This window comes from Ictidomys tridecemlineatus, chromosome 8, assembly GCF_052094955.1.
Source record: "Ictidomys tridecemlineatus isolate mIctTri1 chromosome 8, mIctTri1.hap1, whole genome shotgun sequence".
NCBI classification, from domain to species: domain Eukaryota; kingdom Metazoa; phylum Chordata; class Mammalia; order Rodentia; family Sciuridae; genus Ictidomys; species Ictidomys tridecemlineatus.
This window is the reverse complement of record NC_135484.1, coordinates 64,173,910-64,194,969: the sequence shown is the minus strand read 5'-3', so window position 1 is coordinate 64,194,969 and position 21,060 is coordinate 64,173,910. Positions and strand designations below refer to the sequence as shown.

At 31.7% G+C, this 21,060-nt stretch overlaps 1 protein-coding gene across 4 annotated transcripts in view; it reads left to right on the top strand.

Moving 5' to 3' along the window:
- The window catches only part of LOC144365869 (uncharacterized), a 546,961-nt gene that overhangs the window by 384,779 nt on the left and 141,122 nt on the right, over nucleotides 1-21,060 (top strand). For 2 of the 4 annotated variants that reach the window (XM_078018586.1, XM_078018585.1), the window contains exon 3: nucleotides 2,663-2,780. The exons of the other annotated variants lie outside the window; for them this stretch is intronic. In XM_078018586.1, coding sequence (XP_077874712.1) covers nucleotides 2,663-2,780 — 118 coding nt within the window. The remainder of the gene's footprint in view (nucleotides 1-2,662; nucleotides 2,781-21,060) is intronic. 4 annotated transcript variants of the gene reach the window in all.

Sequence of the window (21,060 nt, the reverse complement as noted above, 5' to 3'; positions counted from 1 at the left end):
AATATAGCCTGCTGGACAGTCTATTGAATGGTTTTGAACAAAGTGGAAATTTTATTTAAACATCTAGATTTCCAAATAACATTGAAAATCTGGGATAGTTTGACATTCATTTTGTGTTAAATTTTTTCAAAGTTGTACATTCTGAAAATAAAAAAATATTAGATAGTACAAAGGGTCATAAGAAAATATTCTTAATCCAAATTCCATTTTCACATTTTTTTAAGTACTCTTCCACAAATGTTTATTGCTTATATTAACATGCAAGTGAAATAAACAATGGAATAATGATAAACATATTTTCAATGCATAAATATTTTTTATTTCATATTGTAACAATTGATAACTTCTTATTAACTTTTGTTACTTCACTGCTTCATGCTTTCTTTTATTCTATTTATGTTGTCATTGCTTACTATTTTTAAATTAAATTATTTAATAAAACTTGCTTTTTTCCTCTCCTACTTAAAATTATTATTATACACATTTCAAATGCTATCCCTATGATGTTTTGTAGGAATTGTGGTCCTTACAATGATATAGGGTGGAGGGTTTCACAATGCAAGGAATATGGGTTGGGAGGGTCTCCAGACACCCTGTGAATATTATGCGGCATTCTTCTTGGATAGCCTATCATTTATTTATATGGGCATCCAAAATTTTTTTCTGATAACTCATAATAGATAACCATTCTTATGGAAATAAGATCCTTTTCTTGATAATGACAGGAAATTTTAGCCAGATTAATATAATTTTGACCACTTAAAAAAATCTAAAGCAGAGAGCCTAACCTAGAATTCAGGTCTTTTGACCTTTATTCTGTTTTACTAATTCTTTTCACTGACATATTGAGTTTCAGGAATTTGGGGGCTTACAGGGAAGAAGACATGCACGTGAGGTAGCAGTGGCATACAAGAAGCTTTAGTTGGTGGTGTTTCAGTGGGTTTGTACTTGGAGAAAATTTTCTCACAGCAGGAAACTTTCCAAAGATAATGTTTGTGGTTGAGAAAGGAGGACCAGACAGGGGTGCTATGAGTCCAGATGAGGTGTCTCATTGAAAGATGGAAAATCTAGGTCAGAAGGCTCTAAAAAGGAGCAGAATATTGGTGTCTTATTTATAGGCCTAGGGTTAGCAGATGATAGCTGCAGGTTTACAGAATATGAAAATCAGGTAGGCTCTAAATGGCTAAATCTCTGCTTATTTGGACTGTATTTGAAATAATAGGATTTGTAAAAATCTGGCTTTGTTTTCAGTGGGCTTTGTAGCTAATGGTGGTAGGATAATGTAAAGAAGTAAAAAACAAAGGACCAATGAAGACAGACCATGTTTGTCTCATATAACAACTAGACCACACTGCTTTTGTGCACATGTTTTGTCATACAACATACTCAAAATATACATAACATGTATACATAACATGTATTCAAAAACCATTCCCTCCTTGCCTTCTTCAGACTGATCTCTTATATATTTAGATTAATATATGAAATATGCATAATTTAAAAACAATTTGTAAAATTGTTTTGGGATGATTTAAAACTTTCAATAAATGATACAATAATACCCATAGCTTTTTGCTTCCTGGTTACCCTAATTGAGTTGGTTGGAATGGATACAATTGATACATGTAGATCAAGTTTATTTGCCTTTATTGCTAAACAGTATTTCATTTTGTGAATACAGTGTGATTTTAAAGCAATTTTATATCAATATCCATTGAAATTGTTTCTAGTTTTTCATTTTTGCAAATGATACTGCAGAGAATATTCCAGGACATGTTTCCTTTTGTAAAGGCTTTACTTGGCTATACCTCTTAAATATTATGGAATTAAATTGACAAATTCCAAACCCCCATATGCATAGGTCTGGTGTTATAATGAAATTATACATAATTCATATTAATAAATTTATAATTTGGGCTTATAAATTTTAGGTATACTTACATATAAGAATTATTTTAACATATGATTATATTATTCTTACCTGCCATTTTACTAAGCTTATTTTTAATAAAGATGCATCATTAATGTTATTGCTTGATTATTTTTCCCAATATGTGGTTTTGGTAATCCCCCAAGTGCACAGATAGTTGTGAATGTTTTAATCACAGTTTTGTATTTAGGAGAATATTATGTTGAAAAACCTTCATGAATCTAGCACTGTTGCTTGATTAATGATTTATTAAATACATTAGAGCAATTAGAAAAATGAGATTTTTAAAAAATGTTTTCCTCTACAGCTCAAGTAATTTAACTCACTCTCCTAAGAGATGTATATTGGGAAAAGTCATAAGTGGCAGGCACATGACATAGTAAGGATAATGATCATTGTAAATTGATAACTTCTAATGGGAAATATATACAGAGGTTTGGAATTACATTCAAAATCACTTGTTTTCTTGCATTTATTGTATGAAACAAACACATAGAAAGTGGTTAGCAAAAACAGGTAGTTTGAAAATATTTTAACATTTTTATCTAAACGAATGTCAGATTTTTTTAAAAATGAAAAATGCTAAGTATAATAAAAGTGTGTATTTATGCTCTCGGCAGCCAAATGTGCTTTTTAATGGAATTTAAATAAATGGAATTTTTATGACAAAAAAGCAACAGTAAAAGCAGTGATTATGTTTTTCATAGTTCATTTGCCTTCTTTGCCCTGCAGACCTTGTGTAGAGGAAAATGAGATCCTGAGTGAAGTCTACAATGTCATTGACTCTGAAGAAGGACTCAGAGACCCATTGGTGTTTAATGACCCTTACTGGCCTATGCAATGGGAACTGGTATGATCTTCAGAAATAGATGGTTCTTTGGCAATGTTAAGAAATATTATTTTCGTCATGTTTTAATGCAGTAGACAGACACTTTTATGCACTGCCTGCTTTTATCTATTGGTTTTTCTGAGAGAGACTTAGGAAAGTTTGATGAAATATTACTTGCAGTATATTAATGAGCACTAATCCTTTTAATTTGATTACATCCTTAGGGTTTGATTTAGTCCATAAAAGATACCAGTAAAAACCTAAGACATTTAAATTTATTCTGTGTAAACAGATTCATTACATAGAAATGTTGTTGCCATTCAGCCTTGAAGTTTTTATTCTTGAATAACTCAGAATATATTCTATTTTACATTAATAATGAAAGAGCTTCTATCTTTATGTGTTAAGTGGGTGTTGAAGCATTCTATAACAAACTTTTTTGTAATGCTTATTGTATTGGACATTTCAGAATCACTACCCTATAATTTGTAGAAAACCATGATAATGAAAAGATCTCAGAAAAGAACATGATTTTTTAGTGTACATATTTTTATTTATTTTTATTTTTTTCAATACTGGGGATTGAATCCAGGAGTGCTTCACTATTGAGCCACATTTTATTTATTTTTAAATTTTGAGACAAGATCTTGCTAAGTTGCTGTGGCTGAACTTGAACTTGTAATTCTCTTGCCTCAGCCTCCCCAGATTTGTAATATAGTCACACATCATCATGTCTGACTAGTGTACATAATTTTTAAAAAAAATTAGAAGAGAGGTACCACTGAGGATTTGGAAAGTAAATATTTGAAATGTGATGATGACTTGTTGATAATATTGGAGAGAAATTAAAAACCTTGTTATATCCATATGCTTGGCTCTTCCTAGGATTATAGATGATATTGTGTTTAGAGGTCCATTGCTGTGGAAGGAGAAAAATATAAAGTGAATTTAATCATTTTAATGAACCTAATAAGGTGAAAAATGAGAAATTTTGTTGGCAGTTCTTTCTTTATAACAATCATTGGCAATTACCAAGCCTACAGTCCGAAATGAGCTAAATACCCATGTTGGAAGATGTTCAGTTCATTTTTCTGTGGTTTCAATCATCTTTTAAAAATGAAACATGAATGGACAAAACTTCAAGTGATATATGTGACTAAATTTGACACTTCAAAGAAACAAACAAAGAACTCTAGAAGAAAAATTTCAGGAGTGCTTCAGTTACTTAGAGTTGAAATAATCAGAAGCTAGTGAACTAGAGTTAAATAGGATCATAAAAAATGTTGGTAAAGACTTGATTCTTTACCACAGAAGTGAAGCAGTTGCTAAGATTTTTTTGTAAAAATTAAGATAATAAATATTTCAGGCATTATTGGGTCACTGTAGGCCTGTGAGATATATATATATATATATAAAATCATATAAATTATATGATTTTAGTTTTAGTTCTCTAAGAATGTAGAAACATTCATAGTTTTGAGATATACAAAAATGGGTTATAGGCCAATTTCATTTTCAGGCCACAGTTTACTGAGAAAAATAGCGGGTGGGAGCTAAGAGAAAGAAAGGAGTCAGAGAAGAGAAGGCCACTCAGGTTTAGTTGTCTTTTAGGTATTAAAGTGCTGTGCTGAGCAATACATCACACTGGTATAAATCAGAGATGAGAGGTCAAACTGAGTCATATTAATATTACTATTCTTTTCAATATTATTATTTTCAGGTAGTACCACTCTATGGTATATCTTCCAGTATGGAAAAGATTCATTTATGTATCAAGAAAAGCCAAATACAAAATTAAAAAGATTTACAGTTTATGATTGGATGTTCTTTCTGAAACATATTCATAACACCAGACCTATTCTATATTACAGAATCTATCCTCCAATCAGAATAACCAAATTTATTTGGTTATTAAGCATGTCAGGTGGGTTGTGATGCCTTACCAGGGAAATTAGAAACCTTGTGCTGATTGCTACTTTTTAATGGTTTCACTCAGCTATCGGTTTTTCTCTCCTTTTTATTCACTGCCAAATTTCCTAAAATGTTAGTCCATTCTCATATTCATTTTTGTACTCATATACTCTTCAACCACCTGGGACAATACAGTTTTGTGATAACCTCCCACTTATCCCTGCTGTTCATTCCCCTTCCCCAACTTACTCTTTTAATGTAATAGAAACTTTCAGTTGCTTTCTTACTTGAATCATCATTATATACTTGTAACTATCCAGATAAAACCCTCAATGGTTAAAATTGGAGTCTCTAACTTATTATATTTTTGAGCCATTCATAATCTTCCTTTGTTGACTTGACTTGTTTCAATGCTGGCTGTTTTGTTCCTAGATACAATCTCTATACCAAATAGAACAAATCTCAAAGGAATACAAATGGACACGATTCCTCTCATAAATACTCTTTGCTTTTACCTGCTCAACACTCTTTCTTTTTTAAAATATTTTTTTAGTTGTAGAAGGACACAATATCTTTATTTTATTTATCTATTTATTTTTTATGTGGTGCTGAGGATTGAACCCAGTGCCTCACACATGTGAGACAAGCGCTCTACCACTGAGCTACAACCCTAGCACCTCAACACTCTGTCTTGACTAATTATTTCTTATTTTCCCAAATTTACTTGGACACTGTATCCTAAGACGAGATCTTTTTTAGAGTGAATTAGGTCACTTTTCCTCTGAATTCCCATAACACAGTGTAGCTACACTGCCATTTGAATGAGTGAACTGCTGGATGAATGAATGAATAAATGAATGAATGAATGCTTGAAAATTTGTGTGTGGTCTCAACTAGAATTATATGTTTAAATATAAAACCATATCTTATTCACCTCTACATTGCAAATCAGGGAAAGACATTTGGCATTTTTTATACCAAATAAGCGTTTATTTAATGAACAAATTTTGGAATGCATATATGAATGTAACTAACAGCTCACCACCTCTTTGGCATGCCACCTGGGAGGAAAGAAAAAGAATGGAAGTCTAGTGTACTTGGCTGTTCCCTTGCAGACACAGCCAGAACATTGTACTTGTGTGCTCTGTTCACATTTGAAGGTTCTCATCCTAGAAGAGGGAAGAATAGATATGGGATACAGCAATCCCCTCCAAATACTAATTAAAAAAACAAAACATTTTAAAATAAAAAGCACTTTTAGTAAAATGTAAATAACTGAATTCTCTCAATTTTCTACATTGTGTTTCCGACACAGTATCAATAAAAGACAGCTATCAATGAATGGGGAATTATAAATCTACCAAATAATTTTTGAGATTTGAGCAAATTTTTATGAAGATAATTAAAACTATTTTTCAATAGAATTGAAACTCAAATTATTTACCATTATTTGCCAAAATTTATCACAGCAATACTACAGAATATAATGTTCTCAAATTTGAGCAGAAAATTGTTTATATGGACTGATTTCACCATTTTAATAAATCAGTAACTAATATATTCAAAACTTTAAAATTAATGTTTAATATTTGATTCTATCATATTATTATTCTCAGTGAAAGAATAATTTTATTTTCATAAAATTACCTGAAGACAATCATGGTATTCTTTAGTTAGGCACTTGCAGAATTCTGATAAGGTAATGTTTTATACTTTTTTGTCATAGTATATTTTTAAAGATGCATTTCTTGGGGAATCTTATCAAATTTTTAAATATCATTGTATTTCTAAAGATTTGTATATAAATTTAATGCTGTGTCTGCCTAAATTTGTGCTAAAAATAGATCTTAAAAGAAGAATTTGAAAAATATTTTGACAATGCCATGTTTTCCAAAGTACTGTTCTAATGATAAAGAGTTTTAAGATCTTGTACTAGACTTTTATAAACCTGGGAAGTATTCCCCCATAATATCTATTGTAAGTGGTATAGAAGAGAGAGTGAAAGCTAAAAAGAAGATGGCTTATTTTTATTAGATTAAGTAGAGAAAATTTTTAAAATGCATTTTAATGTATTTAAAAATTCAGAAGGCAATGAAAAGAATAGTTATGATAACATAATTTTTAATTAGTTAAGGTAATCTACTTTTTTGACTTAATTCTGAAATTATTCTGAAATTAATTTTGACAAAAAGAGGTGTTGAATCTGTACATATTTTATTAAACCTGTTAAAAATAGAGCAGATACAGTAAAAGTGAGATGATAATATGAAATTTCATCAGTAGAAGGGTATCAGGAAACTCCAGTACTCTTGGAGTTCAATATTTGTGGGTCAAGTCTCCTTTTCTTTCTGTCAAGGTGCTTGTGTAGACTGTCACAGAAGAGGTAAGAAGGCCAATGTAAGGACAATGCCAAGAGTTTAGCTGTGCACTTCAGAAGAGAAGGAAATGTTTGATCTTTTAAAAATATATTTTGTTTTTTTAGAGGAGTGTAGGACAAAGCTAAATCCAGTGGAAGACACAAAGATTTCCCACATGCCCCCTCTTCCGTCACAAGAGTGGCCTCTCCTGTTATCAACTTGCCTAACCAAAATGGTATATTTGTTACAACTGATGAACTTACATTTATGTCAAATCATTTTAAAATGGCTTTTAGATTAAAAACATTTGAACTTTTAAAAAAAAGTTGCTATGACCTGCTATATCAGGAAAAATATAGCATTTATGCATAGACAAACGTAGATTCAAATTTTGGGTAACTCCAGAATGGGCCAATTATTAACACTTTAATCATTCTGAAAGTCTGCTTGAAAATATTTCTGAAATCTGTGAAGTAAGTATAGTGATTACTACTTCACGAGATTGTTTATAGGATTACATGAGATTGTGAAGACAAAGTATCTGGCACAGTGTGTGACATATGGTGGGCATTCAGCAAATAACATGATAGCAGACCAGATTTTGTTCCTACCTAAAATGGACTGATGTTCCCTAACATGGCAATTAAATCATGATGGGTGCTTAATAACATTAGATGACTAGTACTAGTAGAGGCTACTATTAATTCCTTTGTTATAATATAATCAAAATAATGTCCACATTAATAGTCTCCAAAGAGGGCTTTATCCCACCAAAAGTTGCCCAATCAGATCCATTAGTATACAGGATAAAGCATGAGAACTTCCATTTATACTTTATTTAATTTTTCATCTTTATAGTTAAAAATTTTCTGAATATATTATAACACAAATAATATATTAGCATATATTTTCATTTATAAATATTTATATTACACAGATTGTGATATATGCATGATGACTTACGGACAAAATATTTGTTGCAACTCATATCCTCAATAAGTACTCATAAAGTAGATGCCAAATCTTTTTCCAGAATGTTTTACATCTGAACAAGATAGGCATTAAATCTTTAAAGACGAGTCAAATATGGATTTTCACTTTAACAGGCTTAAAGTGTAAAATAGATGATGGCACATACTAATAAATAACTATATTACCAGACAGAAAACTATTATGTTAAGAAGATACAATTAAAGTCATTTATAGCTAGTAGGAAGTAACATGTGAATTGGGACTAGATGTGAAAACACTGGAAACAGAAGCATGAAGATGGGAAAATATTTTGCTGAGAGAAATCTCAAATGTTTGGTTAAGAAATATGAACTTGGCTCATATCAATAAAATTTTTAAGACTTTTTAGAAGAAAAATTGAATTATGCTTGAATACTATTGATTTGTTTTCTATATTCATTTTCAACACATTTTTCAAGCATTAAGGTCAGGTCCACTGCTAAATATGCAAAATAAAAATACAAATTATTTGCTGTTCTTGTCCTTAAAAGACTCACAGTCCAGTGAGATAGAAATGTAAATGTACTCACTGCATTTTATGAATGTTTGACAGAGTTATGGATAAAAGGAAAAAGGTTAATGGCAGGACAGTGTACTTATTCTGCTCAGGCATGTTGGAGAGGCTTCATTGAGTCAAGAGAGAAATAATCAGCTTATTTTGGGGTAGATTTTTTTTTTTGGGGTGTGTGTGTGTGTGTGTGTGTGTGTGTGTGTGTGTGTGTGGTTGGAATCCAGAGAAAGAGCAATGGAGAAATGGCTGGATAAGTTACATTGCATCTAATCCTAAAGGACTATGTATTTAAAGGACATTATGTGGAAAAGAAAGTAACACAATCAACTTCATCTGATGAAAGATGATTTAGATATCAGATTGAAGAATAATAAAGGAGATGAAGATGGGATGCAAAGAGAACTGATAGGAGACATCTAAAACTCAGGAAGATGAAGAAATTTCGATCTGAGTGCATAAAGTGGGAATAAAGGCCAAAATGTAAAACCAAACACATTTAATATGAAGATACTGGTATCTTAGATATGTATGGAAGAAGGATATGGCCAAAATGGTTTTAGATTGGTTTGGTAATATGGAATGTGATTATATTAATCTGTTAGGGCTATTGTAATAAAATACTAGGAATAGATGGCTTTAAGAAAACAATTATTTTCTCACATTCTCAAGTCTGGATGCTAAAGATCAAGGAGCTGACACTATTGGTTTCTTCTGAAGTCTCTTTCTCTTTGGCTTGCAGATGGTTGCTTTCTTACTGTCTTCTTGTTGCCTCTTCTCAGTGGGCCTATACCCCAACCTTAGGAACTCATGTAACCTTAATTATATTTAAAGACAATTGAAAGGTCTTTAAAAGCCCTATATTCAAATATATGCATACCTCAGAAATATGGCAGGTATACTCCCATACCACCTCAGTAAAGCAAATTTCACAATAAAGCAAGTCATAATTTTCACTTTCTTGGTGGTATATTAAAGTTATGTTTATTCTATACTGTAGTGTAGTAGGTGCATGCTAACATTATGTCTATAAAATTATATATATATAATTTTATAGACATAATGTTAGCATTATTAGCATCTTATTTTATAGACATAATGTTAGCATTATTAGCATCTTATTTAAATATACTTTATTGCTTAAAAATGCTAACAAACATCTGGTTCTTAAACAAGTATTTTTGCTGGTGGAGGGTATTGCCTTGATGGATGTAGATGGTCGATGACTAATTAGAGTAGTGGTTGCTAAAGATTGGGGTGGTTGTGACAATTTCTTAAAATAAGACAATGAAATTTCCTGCACTGATTGACTTTTCCTTACACACACACACACCCACACACACACAAAAAAAAAACAAAACAAAAAACAAACAAACAAACAAAAAAACTTCTCTATAATGTGCAAGCCTATTTAATAGCATTTTACCCACAGTAGAGCTTCTTTCAAAACTGGAGTCAATCTTCTCAAAATATGCTTTGTTTTATTAAATAAGTTTATGTAATTTTCTAAATCCATTGTCATTTTAACAATGTTCTTAGCAGTCTCAACAGCAGATTCCATCTTAAGAAACAAATTTCTTTGCTCAAATTTCTTTGAGAAGCAACGTCTCATTATTAAAGTTTTATCATGAGATTGTAGCAATTCAGTTACATCTTCAGGCTGCACTTTTTTTTAATCAAGAAGGCAATTTATTACTTTATTTTCAGCTGTCAATTGGGCATTAGTTGGTCATCCCTAGTCCTTATTCCCACTTCTGTTTCAACTCTAATACCTTTATTTTTTGTGTCTTCATATATGTACTTTGCTTATTTTTGTTTTATTTATTTACTTATTTACTTATTTTTGCACTACAATTCTTAATACAATTTTATACCACAATTTATCATATCTCTGATTGTATATAAGGTATGTTGACACCAAATTCACATCTTCATACATGTATTTTGTATAACGGTGAGGCACTGGGTTCAATCCTCAGCACCACATAAAAAATAAGTAAATAAAATATTGTGTTCATTTAGTGCCTTTTTAAAAACAGATTAATTACAATACATATTTGAAACATATTTTGTAAATTTATCACTAATATTCTGGCAAATAGTTACCTAAATAATCATTTATGCCACACAATATTTTAAGATCAGTTCTAATCTGTTTCACAATGGAAGAGGAATCCTAAGGAAAAAAGTCATTTACCATCTGGTTTTGTTTTTTAATTAGTGAATTATAGTTATACATAACAGTTACATTCATTTTGACAAAAATCATACATGCCTGGAATAAAATTTACTCCATTTTAATCCCCAGTGCCCCTACTTTCCCTTCCCTTCTCTCTCCCCTTATTTTTCTTTCTCTACTTGTTTTCTTTTCTCTGATTAATTAATTTATGTTTGATTGGTATATATATATATATATATATATATATATATATATATATATATATATTTCAATGAAGTATATTTATATATCCACATAGTGTAATTTTGTCAAATTTATTCTGCATTTCCTCCCCTTTCCTGTCCCTCCTCCCTTCCAGTCAATCTCCTTCTTCTTCTACTTCACAAACCTTCCCTCTGTCTTTATGATACCTGACCTCCCCCACTTTTCCCTTAATTTGTTCTAGTTTCTGCCTATGAGAAAAAAAAAAAAAACTTTCAACTCTTGATTTTCTGAGTCTGGCTTATTTCATTTAGCATGATGTTTTCTGGTTTCTTCCATTTACTAGCAAATGCCATAATTCCATTCTTCTTTATGGCTAAGTTAAACTTTATTGTGTTTATATAAAACACTTAAAAAAATCTATTTATCTATTGACTAGCACCTGGGCTGATTCTATCATTCTTTTGGATAAATACCAAAAAGTGCGGTTTCTGGGTCATGTGGTTCCATTCCTAGTTTTTTTAGAAATCTCCATACTACTTTCCCTAGTGGTTGCACTACTTTGCAAACCCATCAACAATGTACGATTTCCCCAGACATCCTCACCAGCATTTATTATTGTATTCTTGATGATTATCATTTTGCCTGGGGTGAGATGAAATCATAGCTTAGTTTTGATTTGCATTTTCCTAATTGCTAGAGATGAACATTTTTTCATACATTTATTGGTCATTTGTGTTTCTTCTTTGAATACATGTCTGTTTAGTTCTTTTGTCCATTTATTGACTGCATTACTCACTTTTGCATTAATTTTAGTGTTAATATTTTTCAGTTCTTTATGTTCTTGTGATGTTAATTCCTATAAGAAGAGTATCTGGCAAAGATTTTCTTCCATCTATAGCCGCTGTTTTGGGGATCTTGTTTCCATTGTTGTGTGAAAATTTTCTAATTCTATGCAATCCAATTTGCTGGTTTTGATTTTTGAGCTTTAGGGGTTCAGTTAAGGAATATGTTTCACAAATATGTTAGAGTGTAAACCATATGCTTTCTTCTAACAGTTGCAAAGTTAATGATCTATTTCCTAAATCTTTGTTCTGCTTTGTGTTCTGTTGAGTGTGGGAAATAGGAATCTAGCTTTATTCTTCTACATATGATATCCAGTTTTCTCAGCACTATTTGTTAAAGAATCTATCTTTTATCCAATATATGCTTTTGGCACTTCTGTTAAGTATTACCTGACTGTAAGTATGTGGGTTTGTCTATGTATCTTCTATTATATTCATTGGTCTTTGTGTCTATTTTGATACCAACACCATGCTGTTTTTGTTACTATAGTTCTGTAGTATAATTAGAGATCACGTACTGTGATGCCTCATGCATTGCTTTTCTTGCTCAGGTGCTTTGGCTATTCTGAGTCTCTTATTCTTTAAATGAACCAATCTTGCTTCCCTGGTATAAAATTCACTTAATCATGTTGTGCTATCTTCTTGATATGTTTTTGAAGGCAGATTGCTAACATTTTATTAAGGATTTTTGAGTCTATGTTCATCAGAGATATTTTTCTACAGTTGTCTTGTCATTGGTGTGTCTTTGGTTTTGGTATCAGTGTTATACTGGCTTCATATAATGTATTTGGGAGGGTTACCTCTCTTTTAATTTCATGGAATAAATTGAGAAAAACTGTTTTTTTTTTCTTTAAAGGTTTGGTAGGACTCAACTGAGAATCCATCTGGTCATGTGTTTTCTTAGTTGGAAGGCTTTTAATTGCTTAATATTGTTCTGTTTAGTTTTTTTATATCTTCCTGGTTCAATTGGGCAGGTCATATGTGTCTAGAAATTTGTCACTGTTTTCTAGATTTTTCAGTTTTTTGGAGAATTTTCAAAGTAATTTTTATGATCCTCTGCATTTTGTAAGTATCTGTGGTGATATCTCCTTTTTCATCTTTAATCTTGTTTATTTGGTTCTTCCCTTTCTTTTGGTTCGTTTGGCTTAGGATTTATCAATCATATTTATCTTTTTAAAGAATTAACCTTGTTGTGTTGAACCTTGTGATTTTTATTTTTAATTTTATTAATTTTGACTCTGATCTTAATTATTTCTTGTCTTTCACTGATTCAGGCTCTAGTTTGCTGTTCCTTTTCTAAGGCCTTGAGGTGAAACATTAGATTTTATTTGTAATCTTTCTATTTTTTTAATGTTAGCCCTCAATGCTATAAACTTTCCTCTTAAAACCACCTTCATGTTATTCCACAGATTTTAATATGTTGTATCTCTTTTCTTATTCTCATATAAAATTTTCTTGATTTCTTTTATTTATTTTACGATCTATTCCTCATATAAAATATCTGTTTGTGTTGTTTTTATAATTTTTTATTGTTGATTTCTAGTTTGATTCCATTATGATCTGATAGGATGCATGGAATTATATCAATAAATTTTTGTATATGCTAAGACTTAATTGTGACTTAATAAATGGTCTAGTTTGAAAAGATTCCATGAGCTGCTAAAAAGAAAGTAACTTCAGCTATTTGGGTGTGAAATATTCCTATATTTCTATTAGATCCATGTGATTTATAGTATTATTTAGGTTGGAAGTACCTTTATTGATTGTATGTTTAGATGACCTACCTATTGCTTTCAGGGATGTATTAAAATTACCCAGTGTTATTTTATTGGGGTCTACCTGGAACTTAATGTGAAGAAGGTTTTTTTGTTTTGTTTTATTTTTAAATGTAAGTAGGTACACTGACATATGTATTTACTATCATTATTTTGTTTTGCTGTATTATTCCCTTTAGCAGTATGTAGTTGTCTTTTGTCTCTTATGCTTAATTTTTACTTGAAATCTGCTTTGTTAACTTGTTTTCAGATTACATTTACATGGAATATATTTTTCCATCCTTTTACTTTCAGCCTATGAGTGTCTTTGCCTATGGGATAAGTCTTCTGCAAATAGCATATGGTTGAGTCTTATTTTTCAATCCATTCTGCCAATCTGTGGCTTTTAATTGGGGTGCTGAAGCCACTTACATTCAGTTTTATTATGAGTAGATATTTGTTATTTCCTTCCATTTTAGTTTGTTTGCTATATTTAATTCAGTCTTGATTTTCATTTAATTAATTACTCTTCTAGTGATCAAACTCCCACTTTTAATTCCAGTTCTCTTGCTGTTTCTACCACATCTGCAGTTATTTCCTTAACTGAAGTCTTAAATTCCTTGAAGTCATACACATGGGTTGAAATCAATTTTTTCCTGTTAATGTTGATATTTTGACCCCAAACCATGAATCACAAATTTTCTTGATGGCACCTAGATTGGTGAATATTTTCCAAAAATTTTTAATTTACTTTGTTAACAAGCATCAGAGGAATCCCTCTTAATGTCAGCTATAACTTTACTAAATGTATTTCTTAATAATAGGACTGAAATTTTAAAATTATTCCTGTTCATTGGCTGCAAATATGTGCTACTAGACATAAAAGCAACATAAGTCTTATAGTACATTCTTGTCAGAGCTGTTGGTTGACCAGGTGCATTGTCCATGAGCAGTAATATTTTGAAAGGAATCATTTGTTATTTTTAATTTTTTTTTTTTTTTGAGCAATGAGACTCAATGGTGTAGTTAATATATTCAATAGCCCATGTTGCAAACAGATTGCTGTTACTCAAGCTTTGTTCTCCCATTCATGGAGCACAGGCAAAGTAGACTCTTAGGAGTTGGGGAATGTAAATAAGGATTATCTTCCATTTGAAGTTACCAGATACATTGCCACTAACAAGTGAGTCAGCCTGTGCTTTGCATTCTTTAAGCCGAGTGTAGACTTTTCCTCTCTAGCTATGAAAGTCTTAGATTATATCTTTTTCCAATATAAGATTATTCCATCTTACACTGAATTTTCTTTATTTGTGTGGCCACCTTCTTCAATTACCTAAGCTAAACTTTCTGGATAATTTGCTATAGCTTCTGCATCACCACTTTCTTTTCCCCTTGCACTTTTATATAATAGAGACGGCTTATTTCTATAACCCCACTTTTATATAATAGAGATGATTTATTTGCATAACTCTTATAGACCAACCTCTGCTAGCTTCAAACTTTCTTCTACATCTTTCTCACCTCTCCAGCTGTCATAGACTTAAACAGAATTAGGGCCTTGTTTTTTTACTTGGCTCAAGGGAATGTTGTGGCCAGTTTGATGATCCCTCCAGATCGCTAAAGCTTTCTCTATCCCAGTAGCAAGACTGTTTTACTTTCTTATTATTTGTATATTTACAAAAGTACCAATTTTAATTTCCTTCAAGAATTTTCCCTTTGAAGCCATAACTTAGCTGACTGGTTAGTGCAAGGGACATAGATTTAGGCTTGTCTTCCTCATGAAACTTAATCATATTTGGTCTTTGATTTAGAATTTACTTGAACAGTTTAAGGCCATTTCAAAGCAATTAACTGACCAAATTTCAATTCTGTTGTGTGTCAGGAACTAAGGAGGCATGAGGAGGAAAAGAGAGACAGGGGAGAGGTTAGCTAGTGCAGGAGTTAAACACACAACATTTATTAAGTCCGACACCTTATTTGGGTGAGGCTTGTGACTTTCTGAAACAATTACAACAGTAACATCAAAGATCACTCATCACAGGAATCACTACAAAAGAAATAATAATAAAAATGTTTGTAAATGCAAGAAGTACCAAAAAGTGACAAAGACATGAAGGGAGCACACACTGTTGAAAAATGGTGCTGATAATTTGCTCAATGCAGTGTTGCCACAATCCTTCAACTTCTTAAAACGAATCAACATTTGTAGAAGACAGTAAAGCAAAGAACAGTAAAATTAGACATCCCTATATTAGTCCATTGACATTAAGGCTTTCACAAATTAATAAATAAGGGCCTAAATTAGGGCATAATTCTTTCATAAAATATTATGAAGGAATAGAATTCATTACAAAACAGTGATGTGTTAATACAAAAACGAGGAAAAGTTCGGTGGTGTGGTAGGCTTGACAACTTATATATTTGATAGAGTAACCAAGACAAGTCTGTAGAAAATTTAAATTGAGGAAATAAAGAGAATAAAATATTTCATAATTGTAATAGTAATATTATTCCCCATGTCTTAATAATGAGGAAACAGGAACTTAGAGATATGGAAGATAGTGAGTTGCATTGCAGAAAATTTGTTATGATCAAACATTTATTTATATAACAAATGTTGCACATGTAGCATAAATTAACATTTATTTTAAAATACGTAACTACAACGTGTTGCACACAATATAATTTATTTTCCATATTTATAAGTGCTTATCTCTTATCCTTAAGCCTTAGTCTTCATATATAATAAATATGTAAAATATACTGGATTTGACAGTACGTATGTTCACATTCATATACATACATTCACATATATATATAAACACAAGCACACCTACATATTTGTGTATATATTTGAAGACACATTAGAAAACATACAGATGATTATTGAATAAGATTACCCAGTAATATGTGTTTGGTGAAAAGAAGAGGAACCACAGTATTTCAAAGCCAAGTAGATACATTGATCTGAAAGCATTTTGTAAATTGAAATGTGAGACAGTAAAAGACATATACATCTTCTGGGGGACTATTTGCAAAAATTCTGTAATAAAAGCTTAATATAAGGACTGGCATGGTATATAGAGAAAGGAGGGAATAGTATAGATTTATTCACTAGTTAAGGCTGTATAGTCTATGCCTTGTAGAACCAAGAAAGAACAAAGTGTTCTTATGCTCTTAGTGTTGATATTCTAGTGAGAAATATTAAATATAATTAAGCCAGTAATTAATTATAAAATAAAACATCTCCAATCATGTGGTTGATACTAAAATTTGGGAGCTCTTAACCAAGTATGAGCAATAGGAACGTTTTTTCTCCTCCTTCTCTCTGAGAAAATAGAATTTAAACTGAGATTCAAGGTGAATCCATGGCAGGAGAGTGGAAGTTTTAGGCAAGAGATACTAGATGAAGGGTTAGGGGATTGTGGACCATCAAGTAACTAAAAGGCTTGTCTACATGGCCAAAGGGTAAGCTGTAACAGAAAGAGGAGGACAAAAAGTTAAAGTCCAAGGACTGCTTAGAGAGACAAGGAGAATGAGTGAGAGTGCTGTGAGGGAATCTAGCATAAAAAAAAAAAAAAGCCATTGACTGGGGCTAGAGTTGTAGCTCAGTGGTAGAGTGCTTGCCTAGCACCTCTGAGGCACTGGGTTCAATCCTCAGTACCACATAAAAATAAAAAAATAAAGATATAAAAAAGAGCCATTACTGTGAGCATTGCTTCTGAGCAAACAACAAAATAGCATTACTTCGTGTTCTTCATATTAACAATGAAGATGCTATTGTTTTTTAATGAGAACAATTCCAGAAGTTAGGGATAGAAGCCACAGTACACTGAAATGATGAATGAGTTGATGTTGAGGAACAGGAGACATTTAATGGAGACTTATAGGAATCTACCCAATCTATTTATTATTGTCTTTTTGAGAATATTAGAATAGATTTAAGAAGTTAGAATACTTTGAAATTTGAGCATCAGAGATTTTATTGTGTGAACAGTGAAACTGAGAAAGAAGACAATGGAATTACATCTTCAGGATACTGAAAGAAAAATAGCAATAGCATTCTGTTCCAGGGAAAATATATTCTGCAGGAATGAAAGTAAAATGAATTTATTATCAATCAAGGCAAAACTGAAAGCCTTGATCATCATCAGATTTGTTCTGAAGGAAATATTAAAGGAAGGTATCCCTGATGAAAATTTTTAAATTGATATGCATCATTATTTATTTTTTTTAAAGAGATTTAACTTTGCTATGTCAGGCGACCAGAAATATTTGTTGTCTGTGATCACCTTTACCCAAGCTCAAGAATCAAGATGAATCAGAGCTGGGCATCAGTCCCTGAAAGAGAGAAGTACTTGCAATTCATCCTGACTCTTATCAAAAAAGCTACTTATCTCCTTAGACATTGTGCCAACTTTTCAAGAATTACAGATGTCCCTAGGGAAAAAGTAGGCTCAGTTGCCAAGATTACTTGTCTAGGTTTCAGCTTCTCCCAGATCTTGGCCTTCAGAGCTCTCCAATGCATTCAAGTATTTGAATATTTATCTTGCTTTTTCTAGGGTCTTTAGCAGTAGTGTTAGTAGGAATTATTTCATCCATCATTACCAGAAATAGAAGTCTGAAGTATATGCTATGTAAATAACCAAGTAGCCAAACTTCAAAGATGTAAATTGCTTTAGCACAGTCACATAAAACAAATAGGACCATCACACTGAAGTTGTCCTGTTATGTAAGCATCTGCCAAAATGATACCAATCTATTATCACAATGGGGAAGCATTTAACCCAAGGGTGAAGCAAATTCTGTCTTGACTAATAGTTATAATCTTTCTATTGGATTCTCAACTTTTTTTGTAAAGTATTATCTTAGAATAACAGAAAAAGAACACATTGAAGACAGAGTCCACATGCATAGCAGTGGAACATCAACATTTTTATCATTACCATATGGTAAGCTGCCATGAGGGATAGAAACATTTGTATTGATGTTTTTCTGATTAAAAATGTAAACATTTATGCGATAAAGAATATAAAGAGTAAAATATTGCCTATGATCTTACCATCCATATATATCTCTATGAACATTTTGTTACATATTCTTTCAGATACTTTTCTATTCCTGCATTATATACTCAATATATGGATTTTATATATTATATTTGCTTAAACATGTTTAGAGTTTCTAAATAAAATGTTGCCATGCTGTAAATCCTTTCTCCTGCCTATTTTTTTTCCTCAAACATATTTTGCTTTCCCCATCTTAATTTGGATTAACTCATCTCCGCTAACAGTAATCCTTATTTCAATGATTATTTATTGATAATCTCAAGTAGTTTCCACTTTACTACTTTATAGATATTGCTGTAGTGTTCATGGTGGACTTGGTACTTGTGTAATTCATACATTTTGAGGAGAAAGCTCATATATGTAACAGCCCAGTAGGTGAGACTCATCAAGAGACCATTCAAAGAGCCAGTGATATAGCATTTATTCTCAAGTCTTGAAAGTCTCAAGAGGAGGCTGAGGCTCACTGCTATGTGCCCTCTAATAGGATTTACAGTGTCCTTTGGTTTGTTCCTCATCAAATACACCTTAGCACATTCTCTTCTCCAGTCCTATTGGTGGGAACTTTATGATGTCCACAACAGTTCAAAGGTGCAGTTGCCAGAAAAAAGGAAGACGAGGGAAGTAGTGGTGGTCAGTGTAAGAGATATTCACAGTTCTATCTAATATTTATTTATTTCCTTTTGGATTTGTTGAGGTTGTTTATAGTTATAGGCTTTCAAATCTGTCTTCCTCTTTCTATTCACCTAATTTTCCTTGTTGAAGAAAACCATGATAACATGCAAACTTCACTTGGTACAAACTGCAGCAGATTAAGTCCAATATAAACAAATGTCAGCACTTCTTGGAAGTAGACTTGTCTCAAAGCTATCTTTGCTTTATGTCCTGCTGTATGAACCTTGAGAATTTCCTGAGCTGTGTTGGGGAAATTTAATCAACTCATTTTCTAATTAACAAATAATAGGATAATAAGATTTTCCTTTCATTTAAATCATTCTCCTTCTCAACTTTCTGGGAAAAAAAACGTTTCTTGACCATTGATTGATGGCTTCTGCATTTTAGCAATCTAAAGTGTGTGTGTTTGTGTTTGTGTGTATTTGTGTGTGTGTTGTCTAATTTGTATTTCCATTTTCCCATCATGTCAGTGATATTTTATAGGAAATATAGAGACTCATATCATACTTAAAATGAAATATTGGGCATTTAAGCTTTAGTGAATAGAAAGATAATAAAAATATCTAATGTGCTTCATAGGAATGGACTGGCTAGGTGATATATTACTGATGGAGGTATTTGACTTCTTGGTCATGCCTAAGAATGCCAGATTCCTAGGTTGGTTACAGGAGTGGAATACTAGACAGATAGGTAAGAGTACATAAATAAAAGTAGTAATATATTGAAAACATGCTTCATTTTAATATAGACTTCATTTTTATATAGAAAGACTCAAATATATTGTGTATAGAATTGTTCCAATAAGGTTTATTATTATTCCAAAGAAATTTATTAATATCTTTGGAAAAAGCTTTTTTAAAACTGTCTTCTATGATTATGCAAATTTTATAATTTTATAATTTTTAAGAGCTTGATTTTCTGAATTCATTACCTTTTAAGTTCCCACCTGTGTTTGAATAGTTTAAGTTGCTATTGGCTGGTAGCCACTCCTGAAGGAGGCAAAATGGAGTTACGTTGCTAGCCAAATGAATTTTTCTTGTATGGCCTCTCAAAAAGAATGCCATGTAATGTCACTTCTAGTTCCCAGTTTGATATCATATATGAATGTTTCTGATTCCTTCATGTTAAAACAAGTTTTCAGAGACTTTTGAATATATTGAAAGTTGTATGTATAATATCTTTTTTCTATATTCTAATAGATTTTGGATGAATTTATTTAAAAAAAGATGATAGATTAAAATGTTTTCTGAGGTAGCTTAGAATCTGTAGTGCCTCACCTAATTCCCCTTTCCTCAGTTGCTGCATCCATCTCTCACTTGCTGTCAGTATTGTTGCAAATATATCAGCTTCCACCCACACAATTCCTAGCTCCCCACCACCCCATGTCCTGTACCTTGAGTACTGTCCTTGGCTGATAGGAGCAATCTAGCCAGGGAGATTTCAAAACTCCTTTTCCTTTCAACAATGAAACGTAGACAATGTTTGATAGATACAGGTGTACAGAAGTCTAACTTCCTTGCCTCAAGTGGGGACAACACTGTGGTGAGATTTATATTACAGACTTATTGAAAGCCAAATAGATAGGCCAATACTAGATTTTACTTGATACCACATTCTTGATTAGCTCTTTCTTTTTCTATCCTACTTTACTCACCATTATAGGTATTATAAAACAAACAACAAAATCTTTCTCATTGGAACAGTAGAAACCCTGGATAGTTTGTTTCTAAGGAAAATGATTTAAGATAATATAAAAAGTAGTCTTAGGAAGCAAACTCCAAGAATGGGATCCTG